This window comes from Papio anubis, chromosome 10, assembly GCF_008728515.1.
Source record: "Papio anubis isolate 15944 chromosome 10, Panubis1.0, whole genome shotgun sequence".
NCBI lineage: Eukaryota > Metazoa > Chordata > Mammalia > Primates > Cercopithecidae > Papio > Papio anubis.
In genome coordinates this window covers 74,802,528-74,824,755 of record NC_044985.1, presented here as the reverse complement: position 1 = coordinate 74,824,755, position 22,228 = coordinate 74,802,528, and the positions used below count along the sequence as shown (strand labels likewise).

General features: G+C 35.1%; 1 protein-coding gene across 5 annotated transcripts in view; it reads left to right on the top strand.

Annotated features, from left to right (window-relative positions):
• Window positions 1-22,228, top strand: part of STAT4 (signal transducer and activator of transcription 4) — a 123,368-nt gene that overhangs the window by 63,702 nt on the left and 37,438 nt on the right. For all 5 annotated transcript variants that reach the window (XM_003907744.3, XM_021924382.2, XM_021924384.1 and 2 more), the window contains 3 exons: window positions 13,329-13,427; window positions 16,399-16,491; window positions 19,785-19,863. In XM_003907744.3, coding sequence (XP_003907793.1) covers window positions 13,329-13,427; window positions 16,399-16,491; window positions 19,785-19,863 — 271 coding nt within the window. The remainder of the gene's footprint in view (window positions 1-13,328; window positions 13,428-16,398; window positions 16,492-19,784; window positions 19,864-22,228) is intronic.

Sequence of the window (22,228 nt, the reverse complement as noted above, 5' to 3'; positions counted from 1 at the left end):
CTTAACAGTGTCTTTCACATAGCAGAAATTTTTCAGCTAATCAGTCTGTTGTTTCATGAATTTTGCCTTCATTGTTGTATCTAAAAAGTCATCACTAAATCCAAGGTCATCTAGATTCTTTTCTATGTTATCTTCTAAGACTTTTATAGTTTTACACTTCACGTTTAAGTCTGTGGTTCACTTTGAGTTAATTTCACTTATCTTTGTGGGAGGTGAAAGGTCAGTCTCTAGATTCACTTTTTGCATATCCAGCTGAATATCCAGCTATTCCAGCACCACTTGTTGAAAAGACTACCTTTGCTCTGTTGTGTTGCATTTGTCCCTTTGTCAAAAGTCAGTTAAGTACATTTATGTGGATCCATTTCAGAACTGTCTATTCTGTTCTATTGATCTATCTGTCCATTCTTTTACCCGTACCACACTGTCTTGATTACTATAGGTTTATACTAAGTCCTAAAGTTGAGTAGAGTCACTTCAACTTTCATTTTCTCTTTCAATATCATTGCTATCTGGCTCTTTAGCCTCTCCACATAAACTTTAAAATTAGTTTGCCATTATCCACAAAATAACTTGCTAGGCTTTTGATTGGAATCTGTAGATAATTTCATTGAATCTATAGATAAGTGGGGAATAACTGACATCTTGACAATATAGTCTTTATTCTGCTTATTTCTGTCTAAAGTGAATATGAAATATCTTTTCATTTATTTAGTTCTTCTTTGATTTCTTTCATTAGTCTTATAATTTTCCTTACATATCTTATACAAATATTGTTAGATTTATACCTAAGTATTTCATTTTTTGTGCTAATATAAGTAGCATTGCGCTTTCAATTTCAAATTCTAATGATTTGTTCCTGTTGAATAGGAAAACAATTGACTTTTGTGTATTAACGATACAGTCTATAACCTTACTCTAGTGGCTTATTAGTTCCAGGAGGCTTTTTTGTTGTCGTTTTCTTTGGGATTTTTTATATAGACAATCACTGCGTCTGTGGACACACGTGGACAATTCACCTGTGAACAAAGAACATTTTATTACATCCTTCCTTCTTTGTATACCATTTATTTACTTTTCTTAGCTTATTGTATTAAGCTACTACTTGCAATATGATGTTGAATAGGAGTGGTGAGTTCACTTACCTTGCCTTGTTCTTGGTCTTAGCAGAAAAGCACGTAGTTTCTCACCATTAAGTATATTACCTGTAGATTTTTTTTTCATCCAGTTGAGAAATTTTCACTATTCCTAGTATACTCAGAGTTTTTATCATGCAAGTCAATTGCTTTTTAAAACCTATTAGACTAGCCATTCTGTTTTAACCAGTTTTAAGACAACTAGTTCAGCTCTTCAATTTAGTGGGTTTGTTTTTTTCACTGTAGACATAGCCTTTTAATTCTGGTGAGAAAAGATTAGGTAGAAGCCATTAAGAAAAATTACATACGCAGAATAAAGAGAAGGAAATAAGAAGCTGAATTGAGACTGTGCTGTGTTATAGAAACTGGCCAGTGATGTTGTTGTTATTTTTTAAATAGACAAAAAGACATACAAATTTATTTAGCATGTATACAAGGGACTCTAAGAATGAAGACCCAATTCCCAGGGAGTTATAGAAATGTATATACACCATCCTGAGGCCACAGGAAAGAATACGGACTCAGAGCATGGCCACAATTAGGTAAATCAGGTTTAGTGGCAAGACTGGCTGAGAAAGGAAGAAACTTGGCTAGCAAAGGTGGCCTTGTTGTGTAAATGAAGCCTCCCTCAGAGTAGATGGTAAATGTTTCATTTCAGATTTTTAAAGGCCTCAGACTCTTACTCTGTCCTGGATGAGGTGATGGGATGGAAAGGGGAGGGAACATGGTTGCATTAATGGAGATTCTCTACAGATGCAAATTTTTCCCACAAAAGACAGCTTTGCAATGCCACTTCTGTTTGCTGGCCAAGCTACAACCATTTTAAAATACATCAAAGGAATATATTTGGGAGTAAAATATTTTAATTTCCTTCAGTCCCCACTTTGAAACTTAAAACAGGTTTCACGCATTAAAAGGCAAGCTGATAGCTTTGGAGAGATTTAGGTTTAAGAGGTTGTTAAATGGAGATAGACAATGGAGTGAAAGACAAATTGGGATAAATAGAAAAGAGCAAATTTAAATATATTGTCCCGTATCTTCTTTAATCAGTATATTAGTCCTGAGAATAGATCAATTCAGTTAAACATTTGTGTCACATTCCAGGAGGTGGCATTGCAGATGGGTTAGGCTTCTATATATGATGTAGACAATCGGATCCCTAATAAGAGGCATTTCTATAGAAACATAAGAAAAACAAAGGTTAATGTTAGGAGCAATCAGTCTATATACTAGTTTTCTAGAGTCTCTGAGGCATTTTCAGATTGCCACTGGAATCCAGATTCTTCTGGATTGTAGTCCAAACCAGGTGTTCAAGTGAACTTTCTGAGAAGTCCAAACATGAGCAGGCAGATACAAAGGTTGTTAAAATAACAGTTTCTGTTATTTTCTCCTGAGGTTTAAATTGCCTAGCTTCAGTTTGAAAAGCTTTAAGAAAAGCAGTTTTAATTTCTAGCAATTTCAAGTCAGAAACATGGGAGAAAAAAATTGAAAATATTAGTTTGGAGACATATAGCCAGGAGAAAAATTCAGAATTAAATCTAAATCATAGCAAATAATAAAAACTGAAAAAGAATAGACAAGGCTAGAATCTGATAACAGGTATGCTATAGTTTCCTTTGAAACATAATTTTTCTCTTTCCAATCCCCCAATTTTACTAAAGACAACATCATAGCAGGAGTAATTTATTTGCACAGTAAGTTTTAGTTTAATTATACTTGATCTGATTGTTTGCATAAAATGCATTGAGAATAATTATTTGCTATACAGGCTCTTTTTAAAATTGGCTTTGCTGGAACTTTTATTTAAAAATAAGGACTCGAATTAGACCTTTTAAAAGCCTCAAGCCCAGCCAAGGATTTATCTATGCCTGCAGAAAGTCGTATGAATTGGGTGAATTCCTCTCTTCTTTAAGTCCTATGGGGCTCGTGGGCCTGTCAGAAAGTGACAATCTTTACTTACCACAGGTCAAGACCCCTGTGAAGGACAAGATACAAGTCCAGTTTTTCCAAAGGGCTTTTGTGGGCTCTGTACATCAATCCCAATTCCTCAAAGCTATCTGTTCATATCTGAAAATATCATTTGCAATCAAAGACTTGGTAGAATAGCCAGTGTCTTCAGTGTGTGCTTTTACAGAAGAAAAGAGATTATTATTGAACTTATAAAAATAAGTATTGCCATAAATTAAGAATACTCACAAATAGTTTCCAAATTCTGGGGAAAGAAATATGTTTCAAATTTTGCTTACAAGAATATACTTTACTCAGTTGTTAAAAGCTGTAAATAGTTCAAATGAAAAAAAGGTTTTCTTGAATTTGAAAAACAAAAAAAGAATCAGTAATGTTTTAAACAAAAAAGGTAATAAAATTATGTAAATCTTCTATTAGTTCAGTCTATGCAATTAATTTCTCTCCTGCTTGATACTGGGTCAGCAATTCTCATGAACATATCAGTTCTCCTGGAGAGTCCTGGAAGTTTTCTCTCTATTCCAATGGCACAGTCTCCAAAGTTATCAGAAACCTGCATTCAACAGCACCTGTCAGAATCCTGAGCTGACTTTCAACCAATTTTGAAAGGATCAACGTAAAACAATTGTTTGTGGATGACAAAAGTCTTAGAACATCCACAGTTAAAGACACAATTGCCAAGGAAATTTGGTTATTTCTGTGGCTTTAACAATTTAACATGATAATTATAATTACTACTGATAACATAGGCATATCAGAATCATAAGAATCTCATACAATTTGGAACATATACTAATAACATACTAATGTAAATATAACCCAAAGAAAGTTAAACACTATTTTATATTTGGGAGTGTTTCTTACATGACTTTAACATATCAAGTAAGCTCAATATGTCTGTCTTGGACTTCTGAAAAGTTAGTTAAAGTTAGTTTTAATTGACAATTTTGAATTGTCAAATATGAAAGGTTTTAAAACTTCATATCACAAATAGGATCACAGGTTACTATAAAATAAGTCATTTATTTAGCCAAAATGATAATTCGAAGATTTCAAAAGAGCAGAAATCTTTACTCTTTGGCAAAAAGGAGACTCACTTTCCCAAACAATAAAATCTAATGAAGATAACATGAGGCCAGCAAAATCTTCTAGCTCCCATTTTTTTTGTAGTTTACTCAAAAGATAAAAATATTTTACTATTTTCTAATACTACACAAAAATCTTGTTTGAAAACAGTAGAGAAAAACTACTTTTTTACCTTTGTATCGTATATTATTAATGCTAAAGCTATTTTTAATATAACCTTATGAATAAATAAACCTTAATCAGTTGAACCATAAGGTTAGATTTTCATAAAGAGTAGATCAATGCTCCAAGAAAACCCTGTGATTCTAACACAAAGGCGTAGATTCTGGCCCTACATCAATATGCTTTTTATTATTTTAATGTTTAATTTATTTAAAAACTTAAAAAATCCATTTAAATTTTAACTAACTTGCTCACATATAGAATTTTTTTATAAGATTAATTTTTCTCAAACCTTTCACAGCTTGTTTAAACCTTCAGTTTTCTCCTTTTTTCTTGTCTTTTTTTTAAATTTTATTTTATTTTTATTTTTATTTTTATTTATTTTTTTTTTTTTGAGGTGGTGTCTTGCTCTGTCACCCAGGCTGGAGTGCTGTGGTATGATCTGGGCTCACTGCAAGCTCCACCGCCTCCTGGGGTCACGCCATTCTCCTGCCTCATCCTCCCAGGTAGCTGGGACTACAGGTGCCTGCCACCATGACTGGCTAATTTTTTCTATTTTTTCAGTAGAGATGGGGTTTCACCATGTTAGCCAGGATGATCACGATCTGCTGACCTCGTGATCCACCCGCGTTGGCTTCCCAAAGTGCTGGGATTACAGGCATGAGCCACTGTGCCCGGCCGAGTTTTCTCCATTTTTTACTTAAAGCAATCCTTAAACACTTTTTAACTAGACAAAATTAATTTTCCTTTAATAAAAACCACCTTCCCATGCCTTCTTGTAACTTTATGAAAAATACATTTTATCTTTTTATGTACTTTGTATTTAGTAGTTTTAATTATACGTATTAATTGTAATGTTAATTCTTAATAACTAATTTTTAGTGAAAAAATTAGGAGGTAAGCAATTTTAATTATGTACCAGGTGCAGAGCCCAGAGCAAAGAACCATGCCTAGAACTAGGCTTCATTGTTTCCTAATGGCTCAAATCTAAGAATATAAGTTTATAGACAGGTTAAGCAAGTGTCAGAAACAAAGTTCTATTTTTTTTTTTTTTTTTTTAAACGGAGTCTTGCTCCATCACCCAGGCTGGAGTGCAATGGCATGATCTTGGCTCACTGCAACCTCTGCCTCCTGGGTTCAAGTGATTCTCTTGCCTTAGCCTCCTAAGTAGCTGGGATTACAGTCACGCACCACCATGCCCAGCTAATTTTTATATTTTTAGTAGATACAGGGTTTCACCTTGTTGGTCAGGCTGGTCTCGAACTCCTGACCTCGTGATCTGCCTGCCTCCGACTCCCAAAGTGCTGGGATTACAGGCGTGAGCTGCCACACCCAGCCACAAAGTTCTATATCTTAAAACACCTATCAGAGACTAATTTAGACCAAATGTCTAAATTCTGAAAACATTGCTATTTTATTTTAGCAATAATTTTAAAACTGTTTTTTTTTTTTCATCAAAGATTACTAAAACCATGTGAACTTGAAAGGCACTTGGGCTTATTTACTTAATTTATGAGTAAATCAGTTTGATACCCACACAGGCCAGTGAGTTTGACATTGGTGAGGAAAAAGAATAAAAATGATTCAACAGCAGTGTTTGTGAGGCAAAGGGAGAGAGGGCTAGTTGGCAACCAGAAGTACACAGTAGGTTGCACACTTCCAATTCAAAAATGTGAATGAAAACACTTTACTCTGTAAATGGAGACAAATGCTTCATATCCCAGAGACACCCCAAAGAATAAATATCTACATCTGAGAGAAGTATGGTTGTAGGTAGTTTTAATAAAATAAGAAGTCAAAAAGTTCTCGAATTGGGGTTAGAAGAGCTGGTACAGCAGAGGTGGGACTGTCCTGTTCACATCTTCCTGGCCTTATCATTTTAGTTTAGTCAAGTAGAAATCCAACTGCCAGTATCCCATCTTTTTTCATCGCTAATGAGAGATGACAAGAGCTGATGTGAAAATACTCCAGTTCCCAAAGTCCTTGAGTAGATAACTCTGTCACATATTCCATACTAACTTCAAGGATTCTCAGCCCATCTTAGCAAATGGCTAACGGCACACCCTTACTGACTCCCTTCTCTTCCTCATCTCACTTGACTACTCCCATAACCGTGTTTTGTGGGACCAACTCCCACTTAAGTGACTTGCACTGGAATCCTTGTCTCAAGGTCAGTTTCTGAAGAAACCCAAGCTAGGACTGTTGTTGGTTGTGTCTTTCCTCAGAATCCTATATCCCCTTTGGTCACTATTGCCTCCTGTTTCAGGACCTCTAGAAAATTCTCCCTTTATTTGACCTGGGACCTATCATTCTCACCCTGCCATTGCCAGATCACTGCAATCAGAGCACATCATCTGATAAATCCTTCACAATACTGAGGAAATTTGTTAAATGTGGTATTAACTCTCCAAATGCGTTTCCATTTTTAAGAGGACCATTGGGAAAAGAACTCAGGGGTGAATTCCTAATTGTGAAGTTTCAGGCTCCGTGTCGCCTGTATAAAGAAGATTGTTTTGAACAGGCCTTCTCACATCCATCACTTCTGACTCTGGAACATCTTGGACCATTTGGAAGAAAAAGAGCAGATAAACTAGTTACTCTTTAATGACAAGTCGAATTTGGAAATTAGGCAGAAAGGCAGTGGAAGGGGAATTTGAAGGAAAGCCAAGAAGTTTAGCATAAAGTAGCAAAAAGAATAAATAGCATGTTCATGGATTCTATGACACTTTTCTCCAGATTTTAACATCTCCACATTTTAACATCTTTAAAATCTCTGAAATAGAATGCATAGTATAATCAATAACACCTCTTAATTGCTGTTGCCATGTGGCAATCACAGCATCGTTGTCATTGCCTGTGATGTGAAACTGGGTCAAAGCTATCATGTTGTTGTCACTTCAATTGAATTATGTGCACTGTTGGTGCAACATATGTTGATCTTAATTGCTGTTTAAAATGTCATCAAAATATAACACTATAATTTAGGATTGAAACAAATAGTTATTATGTATGCAGAAAGGGATGGGAACAAATCAGCAGGGTACAAATTTGGTATTTGTGAAGCAACCATTTGTCATTGATGGATGACCCTAAATTTCCAGTTTTCTTGGAAAGCAACAATAAAATGCTTTATAGGATGTAAGAAAGGAAGATGCTCACAAGTAGATAAAGTTATATTATATTTTGTTACTGAAATTCATGCAAAAATAGATTGCCTGTCATACACAAAGCAACAGTGGCAAGAGAAATTGCCAAATTCCTCATAATAGATGAAAGAAATATCAGCACAATAAGACCCTGGAATGAATGATTCATGCATTGCATAGTATTATCATTAAGATGTACAACATCAATTTATCAGAAACATCCTGCTGACTGAACAGAGTACACTTAACTTCCAGCATGATGCAAGGGAGGAAAAATGATAATATGTGTTTAATTAAAGAGGTAATGCTAGGGATGAGGGAGTGGTTTTCCTTGGCAAGACTTAAAATCATACTGCCTATATGAATGGAACTTTAAGGAGTCCAAGATTATGAATTTGGGGTATCAAAAGCAGCCTATTGCTATGATCTTATGTCTTAACTGCTGATTGCTGAAGTTGCCACCATATTTAATTTGTGTAACTGTAAAACAATGTCTAAGAATAAGAACTTTATGTGGGCAAAGGATATGAACAGACACTTCTCAAAAGAAGATGTCTATGCAACCAACAAACATATGAAAAAATGCTCATCATCACTGGTCATTAGAGAGATGCAAATCAAAACCACAATGAGATACCATCTCATGCCAGTTAGAATGGCGATCATTAAAAAGTCAGGAAACAACAGATGCTGGAGAGGATGTGGAGAGATAGGAACGCTTTTACACTGTTGGTGGGAGCGTAAATTAGTTCAACCATTGTGGAAGACAGTATGGCGATTCCTCAAGGATGTGGAACCAGAAATACCACTTGACCCAGCAATCCCATTACTGGGTTTATACCCAAAGGATTATAAATCATTTTACTATACAGACACATGCACACATGTTTACTGCAGCACTGTTCACAGTAGCAAAGGCTTGGAACCAACCCAAATGCCTATCAATGATAGACTCGATAAAGAAAATGTGGCACATATACACCATGGAATACTATTCAGCCATAAAAAAAGGATGAGTTCCTGTCCTTTACGGGGACATGGATGAAGCTGGAAACCATCATTCTCAGCAAACTAACACAAGAACAGAAAACCAAACACCGCATGTTCTCACTCATAAGTGGGAGTTGCACAATGAGAACGCATGGACACAGGTAAGGGAACATCACACACCAGGGCCTGTCAGGGGGTGGGGGCCTAGGGAAGGGATAGCATTAGGAGAAATACCTAATGTAGATGACAGGTTGATGGGTACAGCAAACCATTATAGCACATGTATACCTGTGCAACAAACCTGCACATGTATCCCAGAACTTTAAAGTATAATAAAAAAAAATTTTTAAGAACTTTTTCAAAGATATTATTAAGAGTGAACCACAATAGTGGATGGATAATGCCTATGGTGACAGAAGACTGATTAGAAGTCTTTGGAATAGACATCTGAGAATCTACTGTATATTCTGGTTCTCAATGATTCCATGGACATTTACCTGAAAAGGTAAATAAGAATCTCATCTATTAGTGATGTGGTTGTTAATCATGATAGTATGACTAGACTATTACAACTCTTTAATGTTTCAGTCAACAAACCATTTAACCATATGTAGAAAAAATGTGATTCCTGGTTCTTGTCTGAAACCTTCTATCGAGAAATTTTGGAGAGATCAAGAAAGTGCCAGCATCAAAACTTATAAAATGAAGACAATAATTATGCACACTCTACAGAAATATGCATCGCTGACATTCTTGATGGCCCAGAAGACACTATTTTGTGGAAAAATATGGGTGCCAAAAACTCTAAATTTAAAAGAGGTTCAAAAAAATTGAACTCTAAAGTGAAGCAGTTTTAGGAAGACATTAGCCAATTTATTACACATATATTTCCCCTTTAATATATGTACACAATACTGACACATTAGTAAATATATATATGTTGAAATAAATCAAGAATTTTACCAATAAAGATAAAATAAAAATTCTAAGTGATAGAAAGCATTGTGTTATACTTTGTTTTTTTGTTTCAAGGCAAAAAGTATTACTAGAGATAAAGGTCAGTGCATGGTAATAAAAGATTTCATTGACCACTCATATATAAAAGTCTAAATGTGTATGACAGTAGCACAAGAAGAAAAATTCACAGAGTAGATTTTAACATACGTTTTCCAATAACTGCAAAAATCTATCAGGCAAATAAAATCAGCAAGGATGCAGAAATTTGAACAAAACAATTAACAAACATGGTTTAATAAACCTGTATGAAACATTTGTACTCAACAACTGCAAAATACATATTCTTTACAAGCTCACACGAAACATTTACAAAATGTTAATATACTGGGTCATAAAACCAGTCTCAACAAATTTAAAGTGATTGAAGTCATTCGGAGCATATATTCTGATTAAAATTAAATTATTCTAAAAATTTGTAAAAAAAAGATAAATAGAAAATCCCTATGTTTAGAAATTAACCAATACATTTCTAAATAAGTCACCTTAGGACAAAGATGAAATCTTGATGGAAGTTAGATGATTGAAAAGGAGGAAAATTCTATCAATATCCACACAATATATGATTTGTGTATGCAGAAAATTCAAAAGAATCTACAGATATAATTTTAGAGTTAATAAGAGATGTTACAAAAGTATTAGAATCAGAGTTTAGCAGGTTGCTGGATTCAAAATCAATATACAAAAATTAATTATATTTCTATATAACAGCAAAACCAATGAGAAAAAAGGTATTTATTCTAGTATCAAAAAATAGCAACTAAATAGAAATAAACCTAGTGAAACATGTATAAGATTATGATGTTTAATACAGAAACATTAAAGAATACATAAATAGACTAGAACACAAGTATAAAGATGCCAAATCTCCCTAAATCTTACCTAAAGATTTAGTGTCATTCAAATTCTCAACTAGGGTGTGCATGTGTGTGTGTGTGTGACTTGACAAGCTCATTCTAAAATGTATACAGAAATACAAAGAAGACCTATTCTACTTGACATCAAGACTTACTATAAAGTTGTAGTGAAAAACATAAAAAGATTATCTGTTGATGAAGCAGAGATAGAACCATAAGATGGAATGGAGTCCAGAAACAAGCCCACCCACAAAGGAACACTTGATTTATGACAGAGCTGGCCCAGCAGAGCAGTGGTAAAAGAATAAGATGTTCAGTAAATGTTATTGGAATTTGGTAGACATATGGAAAAAAATGAAAGAAAACTCTCATTATTAACAAGCTCCCAGTTAATTACAGTCAATGGTGCAAAACCACAAAGAAAAATCTCCATGCCTGCAGCTTACAGAAATATTTATTAAATCATAAGAAGCATAAAGTTTAATAAATGATTTATTAAAATTTAAAACCTCTTCATTGACACTAGAAGATAGGAAAAAGATAAGCCATAGAGTAGAAGGTATTTATAATAAATTTGCATGAGAAACTGATACACCACCAAAAATGAGCAGTTTCTCTTTCTTTGGCATGCTTCTTCCTTCCTCCCACTAACACACACTTAAGGGTTTGTTTTGTTGTTATTTTCAGGTTCACGTACTTAGTAACTGCTGAAAGGTGAATATGAGTATGTCTTTGATACTTATGAAAATAGAAGTGCTCACTTGTTACTGAATCTATAATAATCAATTTTCCATAAGATGTTTTTGTTCATACATTTAAGTGAGGGACTTAGGAAAAATGCAAAAGGAAAGTGAAAAGATCCTGGATGAAAACTGCGGTGATTCCTGGCTCTTAACAAAGAAGAAAAAGTGAGTAATTTAACCTTATGAAGTATAGGGGAAACTGAATCTGAAAAGAAAGGTAGAAGAAGTTCAAGTAAGAAAAGAAAATGAAAAAAATGTACAACACAACTGAGAAATGTTGAACGCTAGTATCTGAAAGATTGACAGAAATATTCCTGCAACAGTGAGAAAAACAGGCAAATAATGGTAATTCTTGAGTTCTTAGAGAAACTCTAAGAACTCAAAAGGATCCTAATCTTGGATGGCAAGAGTTTTCAAGTTTACATGAATAACGGAGCCACCAAATTAGCCCTAGGAGAAGCCCTTTATTTTTAACAATGGAATAATATTAAAATAAATTGAGAAAACATAGCTTTTCTTGGAGAGTTGAATATGGGTTACATGAAAAAATAATACATGGGAAAATTAACATCAGGAACAAATTCTAACTAGAGAGAATCTGAAATTGTCGACATGCGGAAATGAAAAAATGGTATCCCTGCTTCATAAATAGGATCATTTTTATTTCTTTACCTTCTGAGTTTCAGTCAATTTATTTTTGTTTTTTTCATTTGGAGACTTCTGATTTAAAGAGAAAAAAGAGTTTGGAAGACTGTAAAATATGTAAGAGCAGGAATTCAGATAGTTGGTGTTTACTCTTGTTTTACAAATAGAAGTGGTAATTAACATATATCATTTAATAAAACAAATAGAAGTGGTAATTAACATACATCATTTAATACAATTGTGGCAGCAGTCAAAGTCAAAAAAAAGTTTACAACCAATAGCCTTATTTTTTCCCTAGAAAAATCTTCTAGTTTATATCTGTATAATCCATTTTTGATAATTTTCCACATTGTGGATTTTTGTTTCATTTTTTCTGCTGCTAACCTTTTGGTCATTTCATAAATATTAGCACCAGCTTCAGGGAGGAGGGCTGAGGGAAACTAAATAAATGCATTTTTCTACTGTGCTTCCTGTTAATCCTGCCCTGGAAAAAGTCCAGTAACAAAGAAATTTAATATTATTGACTAAAATGATGGTGTTGTTCAGATTACTTCTATACATTAAGGTTGGAAAACTCAGACACCTACATAGGCCTTGCAGGTAAGGTAAATGAGTGCTTGGGACACTCATTGGTGGGCATTATGGCAACCCTGGGTAGTACATACTTTCTCCAAAGGGATTCCAGTATTTTAATTTGCACAAAGTAACTGATGGCTGAATTAGGCCCACAGGCTGCCAGTTTACAGTATCTGCATCATTAACTTTGGTAATAAAAGATGCATATGCTTAGATGTCATAGAAATATAGTTGCTGAAACAATGTATGATATAGTTTCACTCTAGTGTACTAATGCAGTTATGAGCTAGTTGACACAAACAGTACCAAATAGGGACAGAAACAAATGCTTTAAGCAAACCATGACACATAATTAACAAGTGAAAATTTGAGACCATCTGGCTCATGATAATTTATAGTAAAGTAACTTTTATGTAAAACCTGCCCGAACTTTGGGAGGCTGAGGCAGATGGATCACCTGAGTTCAGGAGTTCGAGACCAGCCTGACCAACATGGAGAAACCCTGTCTCTACTAAAAATACAAAATTAGCTGGGCATGGTGGCACATCCCTGTAGTCCCAGCTACTCAGAAGCCTGAGGCAGGAGAATCGCTTGAACCCGGGAGGTGGAGGCTATAGTGAACCGAGATTGCGCCGTTGCACTCCAGCCTGGGCAACAAGAGTGAAACTCCGTCTCAAAAAAAAAAAAAAAAAAAAAACCTGCCCAAAACTTAAAGTAAACTGACCCTCCTAAGTGTGTGTTCAGCTCTTTCCTCAACAGGTGCTCAAGAACCATTTTTCATTGTTGCAAGTTATTTTTTGAGGACAAAGAGATAAATATGCTCTCTTTAGGGGTCTATGTTTACAAAATGAGTTTCTGTAACTTTCTAATGGAACAGATTATTGGAACAAATCCCAAATAATTTCACATATTTATTGGGAGATTGTTGTTTTTCAAGAGGTGATATTTTCTTATGATGCATATATTTAAGCTTTATGTTAGTTATTTTTGCTCATTGTTTTTTTTTTTCAGGGAAAATTTCATGGAAATCCAATGCATGTAGCTGTGGTTATTTCAAACTGTTTAAGGGAAGAGAGGAGAATATTGGCTGCAGCCAACATGCCTGTCCAGGTAATATTTTCTGACCTTGTGATCTTGTTATCACCTTGAACTCAATTTTTCTGAAACAGAAATTCTTATCTTTAGCAGGGTACAGTGGCTTACACCTGTAATCCCAACATTTTGGGAGGCCAAGATGGGAGGATCATTTGAAGCCTAGAGTTTGAGAGCAGCCTGGCCAATGTAGCAAGACCCTGTCTCCAGAAAAAAAAAAAAGATTTAAAAATTAGCTCGGTATGGGGCACATGCGTATAGTCCTAGCTCTGTGGGGACTGAGATAGGAGGATCACTTGAGCCCAGCAGTTCAAGGTTGCAGTGAGCTATGTTCACACCATGTACTCCAACCTGGGTGAGAGAGCGAGACTCTGTGTCTTTAAAACAAAACAGAGAAAGAAAGAAAGAAAGAGAAAGAAAGAAGGAAAGAAAGAAAGAAAGGGAAGGAAGGAAGGAAGGAAGGAAGGAAGGAAGGAAGGAAGGAAGGAAGGAAGGAAGGGAAGGAAGAAGGGAAGGAAGGAAGGAGGGAAGGAAGGGAGGGAAGAAGGAGGGAAGGGAAGGGAGGGAAGGAAGGAGGGAAGGAAGGAGGGAAGGAAGGAAGGAAGGAAGGAAGGAAGGAAGGAAGGAAGGAAGGAAGGAAGGAAGGAAGGAAGGAAGGAAGGATTAAAGAATCTTTTCCAGCTTCTGTTGCTTGTGTTAGTGGTGCCACCATCCTTCTAGTCACTTGCAATCAAGGTCTTAGTATCATCTTTGCATAGTTCCTTTTCTCCACCCCCATTCTAAGACAGTTACCATGCCTTTCCAGAGTGTATGACTGGAATCTTATCTATACATCCTTTCCTGTTTGTACTGGCCACACTCTGTTCCAGGGTCCTACAATATTAGCCTAGGAATATAGTAATCACCTCCAAGCTGAATTCCTGTCATTCCTACTCTGCCTCTTCCTGTAGGTTCTGGTCTTGCTCTACACCTGTTAGTAGCTTCCATTTCCTACCTCACAGTGTAAACCAGTGCATGAGCAGGAATTTTGTCTTACAGAAGTTCCACGAATACTTGCTTGTTAATTGTGTGAATGTACTTTACCCTAACATAGTTTAGATTATATTTTAATTTCATTTTCCTGGATGAATTCAGAGTCCCCACTAAAGACAAGTAGAGGAATCAATGCAGTCTATAATGAATATTTTTTTCAGTTAATCCTTACAAAAGGAAAGGGTATGTAATTAATTTTCCAAGTGACATCCTCCATAATTTAGTAAATCATATCATCATACCATTATATTTATTTTTGAAGGTCTAACAAAAGTATCTTTTTTTTCTTTTTTTTTTTTTTTTGAGACAGAGTCTTGCTCTGTCACTCAGGTTAGAGTACAGTGGCACGATCTCGGCTCACTGCAGCCTCCGCCTCCCAGGTTCAAGCAATTCTCCTGCCTTAACCTCCCAAGTAACTGGGATTACAGGCACCCTCTACCACACCTGGCTAATTTTTGTATTTTTACTAGAGACAGATTTCACTACATTGCCAAGGTTGGTCTTGACCTCCTGACTTCAAGTGATCCTGACCTCCCAAAGTGCTGGGATTACAGGTGTGAGCCACCGCCCCCAGCCAAAAGTATCTATTATTTAACCCTTAAAAAATTCTCATGTTTAGTTATTGTCAGGTTATGGCTGTTTTGGGAGGACTTTGAAGTTTTGACAACTTTATTTTTTAGATGAAGAAGGATGGTATATTTTTATTTAATTTTAAAACTATAGTAAGTTTCTAAAGTACATATAGTTTGATTCAGTGTCTTTGGGGTAAAAATTAAGATACTTTTACAAATATATGGTATTCTCATATGTGTTCTCAGCTCTCCTTTTCTGAACCCTTCTTATCTCTAGTTATTCGTCTGTGCACGTGTGTGTGTGAGAGCATGTTCTCTTCAAATGTAAGATATCAGTCAAAATGTTTGTTTGAGTATATGCTCATCAAAGTCACTCTGAAAATAATTTGCCAGTACCACATACTACCACAAAAGAAGTACTGGTTATTCGATTTCAACTAGGTAGACAAATAATGGGGGCTGATGAGACAAAGAGAATTTTAGAAAGGCTTTACCAATTGGAAGAGTGTGGTATAATTGAAGAACTTCTGATCAAGAGTCAAGGATATGGGTTCTACTTGAGGTTTCTGCACTGAATTTGCTGCGGATTTTAGTTATCAACCTTTCTAACCATGGCTCCCCACCCAACTTAAGATGAAGGGGCTGCTTACATCTCTAACTCTCACCTCTAATATTTATAGAACTTTTTATCTAAAGAACACACCTAGTATCAGATTATTAGAGTACCTAAGAGGTTCTGCTTGGAGAAACTGTCTTTTTGCTTAACCAGACTAACATTTTTATGTTTTCTTTCATAAACTCCCTTTGTTCTAGAGTAAAAACAAATCTCATCCCAGCAGATCCAACATCCTCAATTCTAAATTTAGGCCCAATTTAATGCAGTTTCATTATACCATTTTAAAAATTACATATATTGGTTTTATACAATTTCAAAAGTTATATAGATGTTATAGAGAATTAGAGACAGAATTTTTTAAATCATCAAATTATCTGTAATTTCACTATTCAGAGAGAACACATTGGTAAGATTTTGGTGTATATATTCTTCCAGTCACATGTACTTGAGTTTACATATCTATACATCTGTCCGTGTATTTGCAAATGCATTTATACATACATGCATATACATGTTCAAGCAATAGAGATCTCATATATATATATATTTATAATTATATATGGTGGGTTCATTTGTTTGTTTATTTAAGAGGAAGTCTCACTTTGTCACCCAGGCTGGAGTGCAGTGGCATGATCTCAGCTTTTTTTAATGACTATAGAGCATTCATATCACATTGATCCAGATCTCAGTTCGAATTGTATGCTGTATGTATTGCGTTCGTCATAAACCTTTTCAAAACCAGTGAAATTTCAGGACATTCTTTTTCCAGGGGCCTCTGGAGAAATCCTTACAAAGTTCTTCAGTTTCAGAAAGACAGAGGAATGTGGAGCACAAAGTGGCTGCCATTAAAAACAGTGTGCAGGTAAGTGATCTTATACAGATACCTAGAAAGGCTAGCTGCTGTCCCCATATAACTATGCACCATTCTCCCATGTGCCCAAAGTCAGTGTATACAGAAATCATAGGGCAATTTGTTAATAAGATAAATATCTCTCACATACTATGTTCATATGAGAATATTTCTTTATGGGAGACATTTTAACTTCAACTTGAACTTCTTTGATATGGTGCTATTAAGGTTATCTATTTCTTCTTGAATGAGCTTTGGTAATTCGTGTTTTTCAAGAAACGTGTCCATTTGATATAAGTTGTTTTATTGGCATAAAGTTGTTCATAATGTTTATTTTCATTTGAATATCTGTAGAATCTGTAGTAATGTCACATCTCTCATTTAATATTGATAAATTTTTCTCTTTTTTCCATAATCAGTCTATCTAAAGATTTATCAGTTTTATTGATCTAGTGAAGATGTCTTGAATAAGACTTTCTGCCATGTTGTATATAAAATAGGATGTTAATTTCCTTTCCAAAACTTACATAGCATCCATTTCCTTGCCATTTATAAAAATAATAATTCCATCAAAATAAATAAACTATAAATATTTAAAGATCAACTGTCCCATATATTATCTGAATAGTAGGAAGAGGGTTTAAATTTATTTTCAGACTTCTGATTTAGTGATCCTCCATAACAAGTAAAACATGAATGCAAAAGTCTGGGCTTACACTGTTGTGAGAAGGAATCAGACAGACCTAGGACAAAATACCTTGGCACATTGTAGTGTCAAAACCAAGGGCTCTACTCACTCTGCAAGTGTGTAAAGGCAGGAGATTATTATTTTACTGTAGTAAGAATACTTAAGCACATTAATAAAGTGCACAGAGGGATTTTGCATCCAGCACAAATTCCTTTTAAAATCCTGAGGAGCAGGATGCAGCAGAGGACCACATTTTTTGGAGCCCCGAGCAGATCTTTACCAGGCCTGTACATGGATTCCCAGCTGCTATGAGTATTGACAGCTAATGGCTTCGCTGGAGAATTGGCTCTACAGGAAGACTTTGGCTGCCTTCAGACAATGACTGAGTGACACGGGGTTGTGGGGAGAGAGGCCAGACCCCTTTCCTCAAGTTGGGGTTAACCTGTGGTGCAGGTTATGCTCCTGGGTTTCTCAAACCAAAGTTAGACCTAAGTGATGACCACATGCTCACTTAGCTCCATCCCCTTCCCTTTCCCTCTCCTGTACGTCCTTTCTGCCAAGAGGACTCCTTCAACAAATCCCTTGTACCTAATCCCTGTCCCAGGTGCTGATTCCAGGAAGCCTGGTCTGACTTTTAGGCAAAGCAATGCTTTCCAATCAATGTAATTCCCCCACTTATGCCATAACCTCGGTTTCTCTGTGGAATGTTTGGAATGTAGCTCTCAGATCATTCAGAGAGCTTTTGAAGGTTGTTGCTGGGTATTTTCACCTTTTGCAATTACTGATGACAATATACTCTAGAAGACCCTTAATTACTTACCAGAGCATTGACTTTTCAGAGATCTGGCATTGGTTTCATCCACTTTTCATTAGAAGATTCTGCAAGATACTGCCTTCTTTTGGCTTTTAATTAATTTTGAGATCAAAAGATGGAACCACAGTATATCTCTGCTTTAAAGCTATCATATTTTATTTTGATACATTTTCTCGTGCATGTAGGTTCCATGAGTTCAGTAGCTCAGAGCCTTCCGTGGGACTTTGTTCCGCAGAAACTTAGCATCAAAGCGAAATGCCGCAAGTGGTATTGGGGTATAGTGGAAGGAAAGAGTAAAGACTGAAGCTAAACTAGACTAGATTTGAATTCTAGCTTGAGTATGTATTATTGTATGACTTTGGGCCTCAGTTTCCTCACATGAAAAATGGAAATAGTTTACTTTGCAGGTTGCTGAAAGGATAATCTATGTAAGGTATAGGCACAGCACAGGTTGCACAAAATTGGTAGCTGTTATTACTATGGGTGGGTAGATAGTATATCATGTAGTCAATAGCTACTACTTTGTTTCTTTTCTAAGGTTTATAAATATGGAGAATGTCATTAAGAGAATGAGATAACAGGGATTAGAAGAGTAATAATAGCTACTGCTTATGAAGCATATATTTGGTACTAGGCACTGTTTTAAGCAGTCAAACTAATGTAATCCTTATAACAACTCCTTGAGGTAGATACTGTTATCCTTCTTCCTCCCACCCCCACACCCCTTTTTACAGGCGAAGAAGCTAAAATGCAAAGACATTTGCCCAAGTCCATGTAACTAAAAAGTCATAGAGCTGGGACACAAATTCAGACTCTTTTCCTCCAAATTCTATACTTTTTGTAACCAATAATTTAAAATTTGGATTAAATTTAACTCTGAGTGAAATTTAAAATTTGTGATGAATGCATTGTTGTTGTAGATATATGTTTCCTTAGAGAAGACTTCTTGGAATAAGCAGGCAGTAGAAAGTTTGACTTTTCTAAGAACAAAAGGAAGTACAGTAGTCTGAATCTAGGAAGCGCAGTGAGTCTATCTTTGGTTAAGGGTGGGGTCAGGGTTAGACTGCTGGACTTCCCACAAACTTCTCACTGAGCACCTGAGTGACCTTGGACAAGTGCGTTACTTCACATCTCGTGGCCTCTGCTTCTTTCTCTATAAAAGTGAGGATAACCTACTTCATGGGTGTTGTGAGGACTGAAGGAGATAATATATAAAAAGCCTTTAGCGCAGATCTTGACATTTACTATTATATCTGAGCAGGAAAACATCACCAGGTTTGGGGAAAAGTAAAGTAAAAATCTTAAAGACAGAATAACAGGAGACACAGTAGAAGCATAGGCGTATTTCAGGAAATAGAAAGAAAAAATATTTAAGCTGAATTGTCATAAACTACAGCATATTTAAATGAAGATTTCAGCAAAAAGTGATATTGATACATTAGTACAGAGTTACATGAAATACCCACGAGTTCTAAAAAGGGCAAAAATATTCATATTCTCCAATTAAAAAAAGATTATATGCATAGCATCATTTGGAAGTAATTAAGAAATGAGCAAGTAGTGGCTGAAAGACTTCCAGGCAAATAGAAAGAGAGAATAGCTGGAAGGGCAAGTTCAATCGGGTTCTTCCAGCATTATCCAACTTTCATATGAATTAGCTCTTTAGAAGCGTGGGTTCATTATGGTTTTTGGTTGCTGTTGGAGACTGGAAGCACCAAGCAGTTTTTTAAAATACTTATGATGTTGTTTGATTGACGTGCTTAATTGTAACAGCAGAGTGAGTATGTTTTCTTTTGTGAAAAGATGACAGAACAAGATACTAAATACTTAGAAGACCTGCAAGACGAATTTGACTACAGGTATAAAACAATTCAGACAATGGGTAAGTTTTTGTTTTTTCTGTAATTATGCCTAGAGACAAAAAGGCATCTTGAGTAGAGTTTTTTCACTGACAGAGTTGAAAAATTTGATCTACTTCCTTAGATGAGCCTAGGGAAATACAGGGAGTATTTTCTTGTTTTGCTGCTTCTTTCTCTCTGCATATAAATATGTGTGTGTGTGAGTGTTTAAGTGTGTGTGTGTGTGTATCCATGCATATCCAACTAATTCCAAGTAAATTACCAATCAATGCAACATAAATTTCACACTGCATGAGGAATTACCCCTACTTCAGCATAGGTCTCTAAAAGATAAAAACCTTCTCCTATAGAATTAAAATATAATTATCACAGAAACAAAAGTAATAATAATTGCCTAACATGATCAGAAAATTACAAGTAGTATTTTAATAATATAATTTTCTAAGATTATAAAATAGAAATGTGTTTCATAGAAGAAAGCATAAAATATAGGCAAAAGCATTAAAAAAATCTGATGAAATTTCACTATCCACAGATAAATACTGTCAAAATATATTTCCTTCCAGCGTTTTCTCTGTATGTTCAAATACATACACATCTATGTATTTATTTTCAAAAAATGAAATCATATTGTATATAATTTTGTGTACTGCATTTAACATTTTAAGTATTTTATCGTGTCAAAAAGTCTCCAAAAACATAATTTTAATAATTGCATAAATGTCAAAATGTAAGGTCACTGCAATTTATTTTACTATTTTTTCTGTGGTTTAACACTGAAATTGTTTACAACTAGGTGTTTTCCTAAAATGAAGGGGAAGAGAATATTTACAAGACCTAAGATTTACAAATAATAATAGAAAAATAGTTTAAAGTATGTTGCAATTAATGGAACAATTGGCAAGATTCTAGGTCTAGTTTAGTTGATGGAATTGTGCTGATGCTAATTTACTTGTTTTGATCATTGTGCTTACTATGTTTATGTAAGAGAATAGAAGAAACTAGGTGAAGGATATATGACAACTCTGTGCTATTTGTGCAACTTTTTTGTAGCTCTAAAATTATTTCAAAATAATTCAAAAAAATAAATCAGAAAGAAACTTTCCATTTACAGAATCATCTTTGACTATTAAAGTGTTGGCCTAAAATGTATCTTGAAGGAAATATGAATGATTGTGGTCAAGCATAACTTTTCATACGTGAAGATGAGGTGTTTTGGGTTCTTCTCCTGATATGCTTAAGATGCCTTGACTTCCAGGAAATATTATTCAAAATGTTCACAATTATTTGTACATACAACTTTTCCATTCAGAAGAAATGGCACAAACTTGGGTTTCATTATCAAAGGGGGAGTTCATGACCCTAAAAGGGTTTAGAACAACTATAAATGTAATCAAGTGATGTTCATTGAAGGCAGCCTTATTCCAAATTTTATATGCAAACTACTAATTTTAAAAATTAGGTTATTTTGAACTTAATTTGTTATGATTTGAGTCACTTTTTCAGTGCTTCATGTCCATTATGAATTAAAATTATTATTTTTATCACCTAAATCCACAAATATTTATTTTGTTTGTCCCATCCTGTTATAAGTGAAAAGAAAAATACAAGGGAAACAAGTTATTATATCCTTGGTGAAGATGGGAAAGGTTAGCTAAAGAAGTTTTCAGTTGCCAAAATGCTACATAAGCAAGATTTTGCTATGTATGGGATCTAGGAGTTAGTAAATTTGTGAATCATTACAACCAGAAATGAGTTCCTAGAGATTAGTCCTGTTTTGTAGAGAAATTTGCCCCAGTGTTGTTCTGGGACCTCTTTTTCACAATTACACAAGTCAAATCAGCATTCTCAGTCCCCATTTTTCATGAACATGAATGGTTGGTATAAAGAGTCATTTGCCATTGTAGGAGCAAAAAGGGAACCTTCCCCCTTCACCCTCTGAAGGTTCATTGAATATGCACTAATAAAATGTAGATCAATAGGAGAAAAAGGCATGCAAATTAATTTAACATGCACAGCATGGGAGAATAGCAGGAGAATGGTTACCCAGTAATCCAGTGGGGTACAGATGTTGATATGCCCTTCTTCATAAGGGAAAGGGAGGTTGGAAATGTAGAAGCAAATGATTTTTAAAGTTAATGAATGGACCCAATGCTCAGACAGTGGTTAGTAAATAATACTCTTGAAGAATTGACTGGAACCTGAGAACAAACAATAGTTTGGGACAAAGTTTGAGCTCTAGGTGTGGTGTTTAATTTTCAGACTTTTCCTCTGTTTTATGAATTTTAAGTTTATCTGATTAATGAAATTTCAGGAAAGGGATCCAAGGCAATTGTGTTCCTCTTAAGGGTCCATTTTCGAGGTAGATCAGGGAGCTTCCAAGCACTT